General features: G+C 35.1%; 1 protein-coding gene across 2 annotated transcripts in view; it reads right to left on the bottom strand.

Moving 5' to 3' along the window:
* The window catches only part of SAMD12 (sterile alpha motif domain containing 12), a 558,691-nt gene that overhangs the window by 445,959 nt on the left and 97,160 nt on the right, over positions 1–15,572 (bottom strand). For both annotated transcript variants that reach the window (XM_007488251.2, XM_056823165.1), the window contains exon 2: positions 2,634–2,812. In XM_007488251.2, coding sequence (XP_007488313.1) covers positions 2,634–2,812 — 179 coding nt within the window. The remainder of the gene's footprint in view (positions 1–2,633; positions 2,813–15,572) is intronic.

Raw genomic sequence — 15,572 nt, 5'->3', positions numbered from 1 at the left:
GCCTACATAGTCAATAAGTTCTCAGCTTAACCATACTAGTTTAAGATCTATGCTTCTTTTTCAATAAATAGTGAGATCCTTTGAACTATGCACATGTTACTATTTGCACTATTGGGACAAATAGGCACAGGTACCAACATTTAGGGCAGGCACACACAACCCTTTGGCTTCACCATTACCATCACTTCCTTCTCAAAAATTTCAATGGTCTTTGATAATCGCAAAACATAATGAAGAAAGGGTGTATTGTTAACTTCCTATCACCTTTTGCATGTTGGAAAATATGACCAGGATATCTGTTCTTTATTCATATTAAATGAACAATCCACCTATATATCTTAAGATGTTTCCTACTTCCCAATTCATGTTACAATCACAAGAATTTTGCAGAAAATAACTTTCAGGACTAAATAATGTACAGTTAGACTCCATCAAGAAATGATTGCATAACCAACCACATGCCCAAGAAGACTATAAAGAGTTGGCACAATTCCTAAGCCTGAAACTCAAGGTCCTCCACTACCTTATCCACCAGTGTCTCCTCTCAAACAGATTGATTTCCTCACCATTCCCAAAAATTGTCTTGAAAATTCTCACCTCCTTGCCTTCATATATACTGTTCCCCATTATCATGTTGCTTATCCTGAGCTGGAATGCCTTTTATTTTTTCTTCTAACCTTATGAATCTTACATTGTCCAAGACTCAAATCCAATCCTATGAAGACTTGCATGATTTTCTTTCCTCCATTGCAGCCTTCTCAATTTCTAGGAATGGGAGCTTATAATTGCCTTATTATTAGTTTCATGGATAAACAAAAAAAAATTGCAAAGGATTTTACATGTATTACTTGATCTTTACAAAAATCCTGACAGCCTTATAGAGGTGCTAAGTTTTTTTTTTTCTAGGATAGACAGTATAGATAGACCCAGAGTTGAAAAGGAGGAGAGTGGGTTACTTTTGGTAACTGAAAGCTCTCTGTAACAGCAAAGGCTCAACTTTCTAAAACAAAGATATTGCTGGTTTTGTTGTATAGTAGGAAGATCTGAAAACCACTGCCTCCAAAGTACTAACAAGGAATATTGTATACAAGATAGTAGAAGGGACCATGATAGGTGAAGCAGGCCAACAAAGAGATCTCCAAAGAAGAGTAGAAGTAAAGAATGTTATATAACCAACAAAGAGATCTCCAAAGAAGAGAAGTAAAGAATGTTATCATTCTGTAAGAGTAGGATGGGCTAGTCACCTGATAAGACTGAGAAATGACAGAAAGATGGCCAAAGTGCTTCCTGTCATACCTGCAGTGTTGAGATAAATGTAAGTAGGTTCTCAGCACATTGGCTGGCCCCTGTGGTGGACTTCTAGGATAATAATAGGGAGGTCACAAAGCATCGTCACACAAGTATAGATTATCATATAAATTATTGAAGGGAATTCCTTAATCAGTGAGATCATGATCTATTTGAGAATATTAGCACCTGGAAACTGGGTATGCAATCCAACATCTTACACAGAGCTTCAGTTATTTCAGATAGATTTTCTACAGAGCTATGCCTATTGCTGAGAACTGACAAAATTAATGGCTGAAGTACAGCCTGTGTAGGATGCTTCCTTTGTTCAGAAATCACTTAACCTGTCAAATTCTATTTTCTTTCAAACTATGTACAGCACCCTTCAAGTTGCTCTCATTGAATCTATATCTGAACTCAAGAGTGGATTAAACAAGTCCACTTGTCTAATTATCAATTATAATACAACTGGGAAATTCAATTTAAAAAATATACATTTATTGGTTTTTTTCAACTTTAATTTGCACCTATTAGTGAATGATTTACCACAAATATGTAAATCTCTTCACTCCTAATTCCTAGTCAAGACTAACATTTGGTCAACATTTTCATATCTAATTACGTATAATCAAGGTACAGAGTTATAAGCCAATCAATGAATCAAAGATCTCATGAAAAGTACACTAGAAGATAAATGAAGCAAACTGGAAAGAATGTAAAGAATATCATGCACAATGACCATAGTACTATAAATACAAAACACACTAAATCTTGTAAACTCAAAATAATTGCAATGACCAATCTTGACCTCTTGGAAGAGAAATGAAGGATTACAGGGGCAGAATGTAGCAACCTGCTGTCAGCAGCAATTCTTTGATTGTTCACATTTACTTGTGAGATTTTGGTCACAAGAAAAAGACCAATTGAGTGAAGTACTTGTTACCCCTCCCCTCTCTCTCTCTATATATATATATATTAGAAAATTATGATATATAAAAGACAACAATAATAAAATTATCTGATTTGGCCATGGTTCTACTATTTATAAGCAATAAGATCTTCAGTAAATCACTGAATATCTTAGTTCTTCATCCTTAAAAGGTGTTACTTGCATTTATCTACTTTATGGCATCTGTTATAAGGATCAAAGGAAACAAAATAAATAAAATTATTTTTGAGCTAAAATATTAAAAATGTAGACTAATAATCCAACTATAAGGAGAAATATTGTCTTTAACCCAAATAAGACCTTAGCTAGTCAATATTCCAATTGTCCTTTTCAATTGTCAGGTTGACAAACATGCATAAATATATAAATTGCCTCAATAAATTGGATTATTTCTTACCTTAGATGCCTCCGCCTCAATTTGTTGTCGCTTGGGTGTTTCTTTCAGGTCAGGTGACTTCTGGGTAGTTTTGTTCTTAACAGCTTGAGATTCAGTGCCTTCACCTTCAATTTGCTGGTTAATACCTTCTGCATGGACAGAGTGATCAATACCATTTGGATTCAGACTGCAATGGATAGCTGAAAAAAATGACAAATATAAAGCTCAGTAAATGCATCATATCAAAAGAGTCTCTAGAGACAAAGAGCATTTCATTAAGCAGCAACAGGAGGGTGTCCGGTCCGGGAGCTGAGAAGCTAAAAGAACCTCAGAAACTATACTTGCTATAATCTTAAGAAATCACATAAGGTTTGAGCATTTTAGAGAACTTTGGAAGCTACCTGTCCCACCTCTATCTGAGGAATACTTTCTATAGCTTACCTGATAAGAGGCCATTCAGACTTTGCTTACAGACTACTGAGACAGAACCTGCTACCTCCCAATTCAGTCCATCAATCTTAGAGACAGTTTTAACTGTTTGGGAATTTCTCCCTTATTCTGACAATATAAAATTTGGTTCACCTCTTTATTTTCCTGGGGAAAAAAGCCCAGCATTTCATTCCAGAGTAACCCATTCAATTAGACAATTCTATATTAAGTACCTGCTGCAAGCAAAGGCTTAGCTTTGTACTGGGAGTGTCAATATGTGGCAAAGTAGAAAGAAAGATGAACTTTCCAGTCAGAAGATGGTGGTTCAAATCCTAGCTGGATAAGAAAAGGTAAGTCACTATCTTCTCATTTATTATGTTCTCATTTATAAAATGAGGAGAGGCTAAACTTGATCCCATCTGAGATCCCTTCCAGCTTTAGAGCAATGATATATGAATATGACAGGTCCTATTCTGAAGACATTTACAACATAATGGGAAGTGGGGAGAGGATAGAAGACTACAATTATAAAGTGAGATAAGCGCAAAAAAAAAAAAAACCATGTAGGACAAATGTTCTAAAAGATGGAGAGGGATATAAGTGGGTGGTAGAAGAACAGGGTTAACAAAGAGTTGTTAACATCTATAAAAGATTCTAAAAGAGACTTCAATAGAGGGAAATGTAAATGTAAAAAGACCATTTAATGTGCTGGGGCCTAGGAGCAAAGTGAACACAAGAATAGAGAGAATGCTCTAGACCAGTGATGGTGAAGCTTTTAGAAACAGAGTGCCCAAACTGTAGCCTCATGCTGCATGTGAAACACCCCCTTACCCCAGACTGGGGAGGAAGGAAGTACTTCCATTGGACTGCTGGGCAGAGTGGTAGATGATATCCACAGGTGTGGTGGAGAGCTGGTACACATGCCATAGGTTCACCAACATGGCTCTAGAGCCTGTCCTGGATCCTGTCCCTACCTTACTCCCCAGAGACCAAGTGCTATGCTCTGCCTGCCCCCCCAACCTCTTTCCCTAGACAGAGGAAGGAAGAAGCACTCCCACTGGGCTGCTGGGTAGAGGAGGGGATGATGAGAAGTTCATGTGGAGAAGAGTGGCTGAAGCTCTCCACTCCCCTCCAACTCTGTTCTCCTCTAGCTATATATCATGCTATGAGCATGCTCCCCTCAGATCTAGCTCCTTAAAGCCCCATCACAGGAATCACTTTCACCACAGACTCAACAGGCTACCATCTGTGCCACATCCTCACATAGCATGTGAGCCCCTTTTCCTCCCCAAGCATCTTACCCAAAAGGGAAGGAAGTGCTCTCACTGGCTTCTGGGCAGAGGGGCAGGTGAAGTGAGGAATGTCCTCAGGCACATGGAAAGAGAGAGGGGAGGAGCTCCACCCTGAGTACCTCTGGCTTTCTAGTAACAGACTCTGGCAGATGACTGCAGCCCACAGAGAGGGCTCTTCAGGTCCTTTTTGGTATATGTGTCATAGGTTCACCATCACAGCTCTAGAGGATCTTGTTCCACCTACTCAATGAACTTCATTGAATCCTTATTTTCTTAAAAAATCAAATTAAAACTCTCTTTTAAGGATTTAGAGCCTTTCATAACCTGATCCCAACATCTTTCCAGACTTATTGTGCTACTCTGTCACCCATACTAGTCCTGTTAAATTGATTTCCTTACTATTCCTTAAACATCACTCCATCTGTATCTCTGAGCATTTGCTCAGTTGCCTGTACCCCAGAGATGAGAAGTACTTTCTCTTCACCTCCATCTTGTAGGATTCCTAGTTTCTTTCAAGGTTCCGTTCAAAAGTCACCTTCTAAATAACAAAGACCTTTTTTTAAAATTAGTTTTTCCCTCCTCCACTGCACCAACTTCCCCTTTAAATCACCTTGTACCTATTTTGAAAAAGTTTACATATACCTACATATGGATTAATTGTCTCCCTTGTTTACACTCTACATGAGGGCTGGAATTGTTTTCACTTCTATCTTTGTATCCCCAGTGCCTAGTAGATTATCTGGTACATATTAGGTCTTTAAGAAATGCTTATTAGTTGACTAATTGAAGAAGAGTAGCAAAGAGTTGGCTGGATTATGGGAGGGCCTGAAATTATAGGGTATAAAGTTTATACTTCATTTAAGGAATGTCAGTGGAAATTAATTAGAGGAACAACATAATCTGTACCAATGGTACACTGGTTATAGGCTATAGGGCATGTCTCTCAGTGCAATCAAATAAAGTGTAAGAAGTTCTACAGGGTATCCCTGGACTTTATCATTCCAGTTTCTGTGAATTAATCATTTGTTATGTTTCAAGTACCATGCTAAGTTCTAAGAATACAAAAGTAAAAACATTCTCTTCCCTCAAGGAACTTAACATCTCTAGGAGTGAAAAAAATATATGTATATAAATACATACACACATAAATTGAGATGGATAATGGTCTGAGAAATGTTAAGGAAAGCAAGTAAATCACATAAATTATAATCTGAAGTGTAGTAAGTTAGGCAAGATAAACTATAGTTATATCATGAAAAACCATTAAATATTTGATCTTCAAAATAAGAGGGACCCAAGGTAGCTTCTTGAACAAGAGAATGAAATGACCTGACAAATATGTTTTAGGGGCATTGTTTTGGCTGTTATGTGGAATATGGATTGCAAAGAAGAAAGATACATTAGAAGGACACTAATAGTCTAGGTTAGAAGTGATGAAGGCTTGAATGAGGAATCCCAGAGAGCTGGGATCCAAGAAGAGAATTTGAGATTTCTTCTGTAAAAATATGAATGGATGAGTTATAAAGTTCCTTCCAGTTTTAAGGTTATGATTCTTTGCTCTATATCAGAACACAGACAAAAAGGGACCTTGCTCTTTGATCTGTTCTTCCTTTGAAGTAGCCAATGGCAATAAACCAGAGAGAGAAAACAGGAAGAAACCAGCTGTTATTACAAAGTTATAAAATCACTCATATATACTAGCATGTAGAACAGTGGCTGGTATAAAATAGGCACTTAAACAATGTTATCAATCAATCAACAAATATTAGCCTTTAACTGACTATCATATACAACCATAAACAAGATTACAAATTGTTTTTTCATCTCAAGTCTCTCACAGTACCCCTATCTTGCTCTGTCTCAGAAGTGGACCTTTCCTTATATTTTATTGAGAAATTTAAAAATCATATATTCATTATGATGTTCTTCTCCTTCCCTATTTTACATCTCAAAACCATTAGAGTTAATCCTTTGTAGTTATAGTTTTTGATAAACAGCTTGGTCCTTATTCATGCTCAGGCCCACACTATCTTTTCTGATTGGCCTCTTCCTCTTACCATGATTTTACAAAGGAACTCAGGGATGTTTCTTTTTTCTACAGAATACTCTTCAGATTCCTCCTCACCTTTCCTTCATTTTCTTCTCCAGTCCTGTCCTTCCTGCTTTCCAGCTCATTTTTATGTGTTGTCCTCTCTTCCATCATTAGAATGTAATTTCTTTGAGGTTAGGAAGTGAGGAAGGAAGGTGAATACGTATATAGTTCCTACTATGTCACAGGCAATGTAATAGTGCTTTTTTTTTAAAAAAACAATAACTCATTTCTAATTCACAACAACACTATGAAGTAGGTTCTATTACTATCTCCATTTTACAATTGAAGAAACTGAGGCAAAGAGTTTAAGTGATTTGCCCAGTCACGCAGCTACTGAGTGTCTGAAGCTAAATGGCTGTGTGTGATCCTAGGAAAGTCACTTAACCCTGTTGGAGTCACTTTCCTCATTTGTAAAATAAGCTAAAGGAAATGGCAAACAAAAAAAAAGTATATAAGCCCTAGTGTCTTTGCCAAGAAAACATCAAATGGAATCATGAAGAGTCAAACATTACTGAAACAACTGAATAACAAAAAGATATATTTTATTTGAATATCAATCACCTATTTCAGTGCAGAATTCAAAATAATTCTCCCATGAAAATGGTGTAATTTAACATCATTTTCATGGAAAAAGCTGTGGCATTTCAATGTGGCATTGCTACCAATAGGTTTGCAAAGTTAAATAAAAATTCCCTAACATCAATATCAACAATATAAGTAATAATCATCTTTAACTATATCTGTTGATTTCTACACTCGTGATGCAAAAATAGGAAGAATTGCTTCTCAATTATTTGATTACCAAAGGCTTTAGACATGTAGGTAATTTTTCTTTTCACCATTTTCCCTGCCAATGGAACCATTCACAACTACACTGCAAATGATGAACTTGGCATTGTTCTGAGCTGAAGGCAGCACTCATGATTCTCCTATTAGATGAAGCTTTACACACTTTGTAATTTTGTTACCAATCTCATACAATGTAAGCAACTCTTTAAGTACAATGGACACTGGTTTTTATTTATTTCATTTATTGAAAACATCTAATTTTCTGTGGAAAGAATATTTTATCTTGTCAATATATTCTCTAGGTATATATTTAAGACATTTTTTTCAGTTTACTAGATGTCTTGCTATCTACAACTAAAGTACTAATGCAAAGCAAAAATAATGGTATCTCTTCTCCATCAATAACAGTTCTTATGAATCGCATCAGTATGTAAATCTGATTCCATTTTCTGGATTTGGGCATTTTACTTGGATTTTTGTTGTTATGTTATTAAATATTCTTTATTGTCTTTTTAATACTAATTTTAGCTGCTCCAGTAGATTTTTTTCAAATAGGCCATATATTTATCTATCATGGATATTATTTTACTTTTTAAAATAGACAGTACAAATTTAAGACATTATAAAAAGTTAATTGTTAAAAATCTCAATTATCTAAAATTGCTACCAAGTCATAAAAATCTTTAAGAAGTCGGGCTTTTTTTTTGAGAAGCCAGTTTATTTTAAATTTACCAAAAAGGCTAACAATTATTATGGTAATTTTAACTTTTGCATGTAAACTGGTTAACTAAGTTTCTAACCTCCATTTTGAATGTGCCACCAAAACTCATCTGTCTCATGAGCCTATATTTGATGTTAGCAGATCATAATGATGTTAAAAGCCTTTACTTGTCATGTAACCTTCTCCTTATTCTTTTTTTTAGGACCCTTACCTTGGAGGACATTGTCCACAGAAACTGAAATATTGTGGGCCAATCAAATGTAACAGACTTTTCTACTAGCAGCAATGCAATGATTCAGGACAGTCTAGAGGAATTTATGAGAAAGAATGCTATCCACATCCAGAGAAAGTACTGTGAGAGTAGGAACTCAGAAGAAAAACGTATGACCAATCACATAATTCAATGGGGATATGACTGGGGTTTGGGGCTTAAAATATCACTCTATTGAAAATATTAATAATATGGAAATAGTTTTTGAACAATGATACATTTAGAGCCCAATAGAATTGCTTGTCAGCTCTGGGAGAGTAGAGGAAAGAGGGGTGGGGAAAATTATAAATCATGTAACCATGGAAAAATATTCTAAATAAATAAATAATTTTTAAAATGCCCTTACCTTCCATCTTAGCATCAATAATAAGTATTGGTTCCAAGACAAAAGAGTAATAAGGGCAGGGCAATTAGAGCTAAGTGACTTGTCCAAGGTCACACAGCTAGCAAGTGTACAAGGCCATTGAACCCTTCTTGTCTCTAGACTTGGCTCTCTGACCACTGAACAACCTAGCTGCTCCTCTGCTTATTCTTATCTTTATTGATTTTTACCTTTGTCTGAAAAAAAAAACTCATTGTTTTATCAAATCAGAATGGATGTATTTAAAGAAGTGTTCTCCATGAAAACATCTAAAGATTTTTGATCATTACTTTTGAGCAGGCTTAACACTCTACCTTTATAGGGGTAAGGTGATAAAAAGTAAATCCCACAGTTTGGGAAACTCTGTTTCAAATCTTTGTAATCTGGCTTCCAAACTTATAATTTAACTGAAACTGTCCTCTCTGATAAAAAAAAAAATCCAACCAGATCTAAACTATATAGAAATATGAGCATCAAAAATATTCATCACTGTAATTGAAGTGACCTAGACAGTTCTGGGTGGAGGGAGATTTTCTTATAGCTAGAGAAGTATATTAGATGCTCCTTCTTGAAGATAACATTTTGCTGATTTCATCAAGTTTCAAGACTTTTCAGAGACTATGTAATTGCCGGCCCAGGTTTCAATATCCATACATGCTTTTAGATTGACCATCTATAGAGCTTGTCTACTAGTGTCTGTGTATGTTCATTATGTGTGAGTTTATATATATAGAATAGACAGAATAAAAGGCCAATGAAAAGGGCCAACATAGTAAAGGAGAAAAATGGGCTTATTTTCTTTAAGGAAATTGAAAAGCTCTTTTATGACCCTAAATTGCCCATGAAAACAAAGGCCTCTATGCTCAATACTAAAATGTCAGTGCTTCTATATGGCATATGTCAATAAAATATGGAATGCTAATGCTTCTGAGGAACTAAAGATGTACAACACTCAAAAATTAATGGATAGATCAGACTGAAATATATCTAAGGAAGAGCTCCAAAGAATAAGAGTCCAGGGGGTTAACTAAGGTGACTCAATAAATTGGAAGCCAGGCCTAGAGCAGGAGGTCCTTGGTGCAAATCTGATTTCAGACACTTTCCAGCTGTGTGATCCTGGACAAGTCACTATTCCCTAGCCCTTAGTGCTCTCTTGCCTTAGAAACAATACACAGTATTGATTCTAAGATGAAAGTTAAAGGCATTTAAAAAAAAAGAAAAAAGTCAAGAATGTCTTCAAGGAATTATGGGACAAGAAGATAAGATGGATGTTCAAATATTAAGAGTGAGAAATAAAGAGATAATGCTCCCTTGGTAATTTTGCAATATTGAGAGTAAGGGTTGAAGGCCATAAGGTCTTTGGGTGAACCCATAGTTGTGGATTTTTTGTTCAATTTGAGAAAAGAATCATACCAGATGACTGGTCATCTACATTGTTTGAAAAAATTTTGGAAATAATTAAATCATAGCACCATCTGAACATGACTACTTTAACTACATACATATTTCCCCACTCCCCCAATTGAATTTAGGTTCCTTGAGGGAAGAGAGAATTTCATTTATTACATGACACCCTGTATGTATCTAATACATAGTAGCTGCTTAATGAATATTTATTGAAGGAATGAATTAGAATATTTTTTCAGGTATTTAACATTTTTTCTTTTATTGAAATTTCTTTTTTAAATATTTATTTATTTATTGAGTCAATTTTGAACACTATTCTTTGATTACATGAATCATATTATTTCCCTCAGTCCCCTCCCTCCACCCTTCCCTTAGTTCCCTTAGCTGACATGCAATTTTACTGGATATGACATGTGTCCTTGATCAAAATCTACTTCCATGTTGTTGATGTTTGCATTAGGATTTTCATTTAGAGTCTACATCTCCAGCCATATCCCCTCGACCCATGTATTCAAGTAGTACTTTTTCGTCTGTGTTCCTACTCCCAAAGCTTTTCCTCTGAATGTGGAGAGTGTTCTTTCTCATAGATCCCTCCAAATTGTTCAGGATCACTGCATTGCCACTAATGGAGAAGTCCATTACATTTGACTGTACCACAGTGTATCAGTCTCTGTGTACAATGCTCTTCTGGTTCTGCTCCTTTCACTGAGCATCAATTCCTGGAGGTCATTCCAGGAATTCCAATTCCCATCCAATTACTCCCCTTTATTATTCCTTTGAGCACAATAGTATTCCATCACCAACATATACCACAATTTGTTCAGCCAATCCCCAATTGAAGGGCATCCCCACATTTTCCAATTCTTTTGCCACCACAGAGAGCGCAGCTATGAATATCCTTGTACATTATTTTCCCTTATTATCTCTTTGGGGTATAAAGCCAGAAATGCTATGGCTGAATGAAAGGGCAGACATGGTTGGATAAATTCACTAATCCACCAGCAATACATTAATGTCCCAACTTTACCACATCCCCTCCAGCGTTCATTACTTTCCATTGCTGCCGTTAGCCAATCTGCTAGGTGTGAGGTGATACCTCAGAGTTGTTTTGATTTGCATCTATCTGATTATAAGAGATTGAGAATACTTTTTCAGGTGCAAATTAATAGTATTCATTTCTTTAACTGAAAACTGTCTATTCATGTCTCTTGCCCATTTATCAATTGGAGAATGGCTTGAATTTTTTCTATAATTGATTTAGCTCTTTATAAATTTGAGTAATTAGACCATTGTCAGAGGTTTTTGTTATGAATATTGTTTCCCAATTTGTTGCTTCCCTTCTAATTTTGGTTGCATTGGTGTTGTTTGTACAAAAACTTTTTAATTTCATGTAATCAAAATTATTGATTTTACATTTTGTGATTTTTTTAAAAACTCTTGCTTGGTTTTAAAATCTTTCCTTTCCCAAAGATCTGACATGTATACTATTCTGTGTTCACCCAATTTGCTTATACTTTCCTTCTTTATATTCAAGTCATTCATCCATTCTGAGTTTATCTTGGTGTAGGGTGTGAGATGTTGATCCAAACCTAATCTCTCCCATACTGCCTTCCAATTTTCCCAGCAGTTTTTATCAAATAGTGGATTTTGGTCCCAAAACCTGGGATCTTTTGGCTTGTCATAGACTGTCTTGCTGAGGTCACTTACCCCAAGTCTATTACACTGATCCTCCTTTCTGTCTCTTAGCCAGTACCAAATTGCTTTGATGATCATTGCTTTACAGTACAGTTTGAGATCTGGTACTGCAAGGCCTCCTTCCTTTGCATTTTTTTTTCATGATTTCCCTGGATATTTTTTATCATTTGTTCTTCCAAATAGACTTTGCTATGTTTTTTTTTTAATTCAGTAAAAAAGTTTTTTGGTAGATCAATGAGTATGGCACTAAATAAGTGAATTAATTTTGGTAGCATTGTCATCATTTATATTATGTTAGCTCATCCTACACATGAGCAATTGATGTTCTTCCAATTATTTAGATCTAGTTTTAATTGTGTGGAGAGTGTTTTGTAGCTGTGTCCATACAGTTCTTGTGTTTGTCTCAGCAAATAGATTCCTAAGTATTTTATATTGTCTAGGGTGATTTTAAATGGAATTTCTCTTTCTAATTCTTGTTGCTTAGATGTGTTGGAAATATATAGAAATGTTGATGACTGATGTGGGTTTATGTTGTATCCTGCAACTTTGCTAAAGTTGTTGATTATTTCAACTAGCTTTTTGGTTGATTCTCTAGGATTCTTTAAGTATACTGTCATAGCATCTGCAAAGAGTGATAGCTTGGTCTCCTTATTGCCTATTTTAATACCTTCAATTTCTTTTTCTTCTCTAATTGTCCCAGCTATGGTTTCTAGTAAATGTTAAATAATAGAGGTGATAATGGGCATCCTTGTTTCACTCCTGATCTTATTGGGAAGGCTACTAGTTTATCCCCATTGCAGATGATGTTTGCTGGTGGTTTTAGATATATACTGTTTATTATTTTAGGAAGAGCCTTTCTATTCCTATGCTTTCTAGTTTTTTTCAATAGGAATGAGTGTTATATATTGTCAAAGGCTTTTTCTGCATCTATTGAGATAATCATGTGATTATTGTCAGTTTGCTTTTTAATATGGTCAATTATGTGGATGCTTTTCCCTAATATTAAACCATCCTTGCATTCCTGGTATGAATCCTACATGGTCATAATGAATAACCCTTGTGATTACTTGCTGGAGTCTTTTTGCTAGTATCCTATTTAAGATTTTTGCATTGATATTCATTAAGGAGATTGGCCTATAGTTTTCTTTCTCTGTTTTTGACATGCCTGGCTTTGGAATCAGTACCATATTTGTGTCATAAAAGGAATTTGGTAGAACTCCTTTTCTTTGCAAAAACAGTTTGTATAATATTGGAATTAGTTGTTCTTAGAATGTTTGATAGAATTTATTTGTGAATCCATCTGAACCGGGGGATTTTTTTAGGGAGTTCTTTGATGGCTTGTTCAATTTCTTTTTCTAATATAGGGTTGTTTACTAAGTCTATTTCTTCCTCTCTTAGTCTAGGCAATTTACATTTTTATAAATATTCATCTATATCAACTAGATTGCCATATTTATTGCCATATAATTGGTCATAATAGTTTTTAATGATTGCCTTAATTTCCTCTTCAATAGAGGTGAAGTTTCCCTTTTCATCTTGGATACTATCAATTTGGTTTTCTTCTTTCTTTTTTTAATTAGATTGACTAGTACTTTGTCTATTTTATTTGTTTTCTCAAAGTACCAGCTTCTAGTCATTTATTAAATCAATAGTCCTTTGACTTTTAATTTTATTAATTTCTCCTTTGATTTTTAGGATCTCCAATTTAGTCTTCATCTCAGGATTTTTAATTTGTTCACTTTCTAGTTTTTTTTTTAATTTGCATGCCCAATTCATTGACCTCTGCCCTCTCTAATTTATTAATATATTAACTCAAGGATATAAATTTCCCCCTGAGAACTGCTTTGACTGTATCCCATAAGTTTTGAAAGGATGTTTCAGCATTGTCATTTTCTGCAATGAAATTATTGAATGTTTCTATGATTTTTTCTTTAATTCACCGATTCTGGAGAATTGTATTGTTTAATTTCCAATTACTTTTTCATTTGCCTCTCCATGTATCTTTATTAATTATTATTGTCATTGCATCATGATCTGAGAAGGTTGCTTTTATTATTTCTGCTCTTTTGCACTTGTTTGCAAAGTTTTTATGCCCTAGCACATGGTCAATCTTTGTGAATGTACCATGTGCTACTGAAAAGAAGGTATATTCCCTTTTGTCCCTATTTATTTTTTTCCACATATCTACTAAGTGTAATTTTTCTAAGATTTCATTAACTTCTCTTACCTCTTTCTTATTTATTTTTGGTTTGATTTATCTAGATCTGATAGAGGAAGGTTCAGGTCTCCCACTAGTATAGTTTTTCTCTCTATTTCATCCTTGAGCTCCACTAGTTTCTCCTTTAGAAATTTGGATGCTATGCCATTTGGTGCATACATGTTGAGTACTGATATTTCCTCATTGTCTATACTGCCTTTTATCAGGATGTAATTACCTTCCCTATCCCTTTTAATCAGATCTATTTTTACTTTGACTTTGTCAGATATCATGATTGCAACTCTTGCCTTTTTTCTATCAGTTGAGGCCCAAATGGTTTTGCTCCAACCTTTAATTGTAACCTTATGAGTGTCTATCTACCCCAAGTGTGTTTCTTACAGACAGCACATGGTAAGGTTTTGGTTTCTAATCTACTCTGCTATTCGCTTGCATTTTGTGGGTGAGTTCATTCCATTCACATTCAGAGTTATGATTACCAGCTATGTATTTCCCAGCATTTTGATTTCTACTCCTAGCCCTGCCATTTCTTCTTTCACTATTTCCTTCTACACCAATGTTTTGTTTTTAATCAGTGCCCCTAATTCCCACCTTTATTTTACTTCCCTTTCGACCCCCTTCCTTCTTATTCCCCTCTTATTTTCTTTTCAGTCTTTTTAAACTACCCCCACCACCATCTCCCTCCCTTGTATTGCTTCCCTCCCCACCAATCCATTTGTTACCCTTCTACTTCCCTTTAGGGCATAAATCAATTCTCTGCCACAATATATTTGATTGTTCTACCCTCTTTGAGTCAATTTCAATGCACATAAGTGCTGAGTATTTCCTATCTCCAATCTCTTTACCCTTCCAGTATATTGAGGTTCTCCTCCCTCCCTCCATGAGATTCTTTGTGACACATAAATTTACCCCTTTTTGTTTCTTTTCCCATTTCTCTTAGTAGTAATTTCTTTTACTCTAGTTCCATATATATATATATATATATATATTTATGCATACATATATCTATATACATATTTATTTCTTGGCATTTCATCCTATACAATTTGTCACTGTTCCCTCTAAGTGTAATTCTTCTAGCTACCCAGGTGATAATAACAATTTTTAAGAGTTACTTATAAGGATACATATTTTAATTAATTGCATCCCTTAAAAATAGTTTTGTTTTGTTTTGTTTTTCTTTTTCCCTCTATCTTAACTGCCTTTTGATGATTCCCTTGAGTTCTGTGCTTGGGCATCAAATTTTCTCTTCAGGTCTAGTCTTTTCTTTACAAATGCTTGGAATTATTCTATTTTGTTAAATGACCATACTTTCCCTCAGCTTTTCTGGGTATTTTATTCTTGGTTGTAGACCTAGTTCCCTTGCTTTCCAGAATATCCTATTCCATGCCTTTGGGTCCTTCATTGTAGATGCAGCCAGATACTGAGTTATCCTCACTGTGGTTCCATGGTATCCAAATGACGTATTCTTAGCAGTTTGTTATATTTTTTCCTTGGTTATATAGTTCTTGAATTTAGTTATAACATTCCTGGGTGTTGTCAGCTGGGGATTAAATACAGAAGGTGATCTGTGGATTCTTTCAATCTTCACTTTTTCCTCTTGTTCTACAATATTGGGGCAGTTTTCTTGCATAATTTCCTGTAGGATGATGTCCAGGCTTTTTCTTTTGTCATGGTCTTCAGTTAGA

This window comes from Monodelphis domestica, chromosome 3, assembly GCF_027887165.1.
Source record: "Monodelphis domestica isolate mMonDom1 chromosome 3, mMonDom1.pri, whole genome shotgun sequence".
Taxonomy (NCBI): domain Eukaryota; kingdom Metazoa; phylum Chordata; class Mammalia; order Didelphimorphia; family Didelphidae; genus Monodelphis; species Monodelphis domestica.
This window is presented reverse-complemented; position numbering and strand designations above follow the sequence as displayed.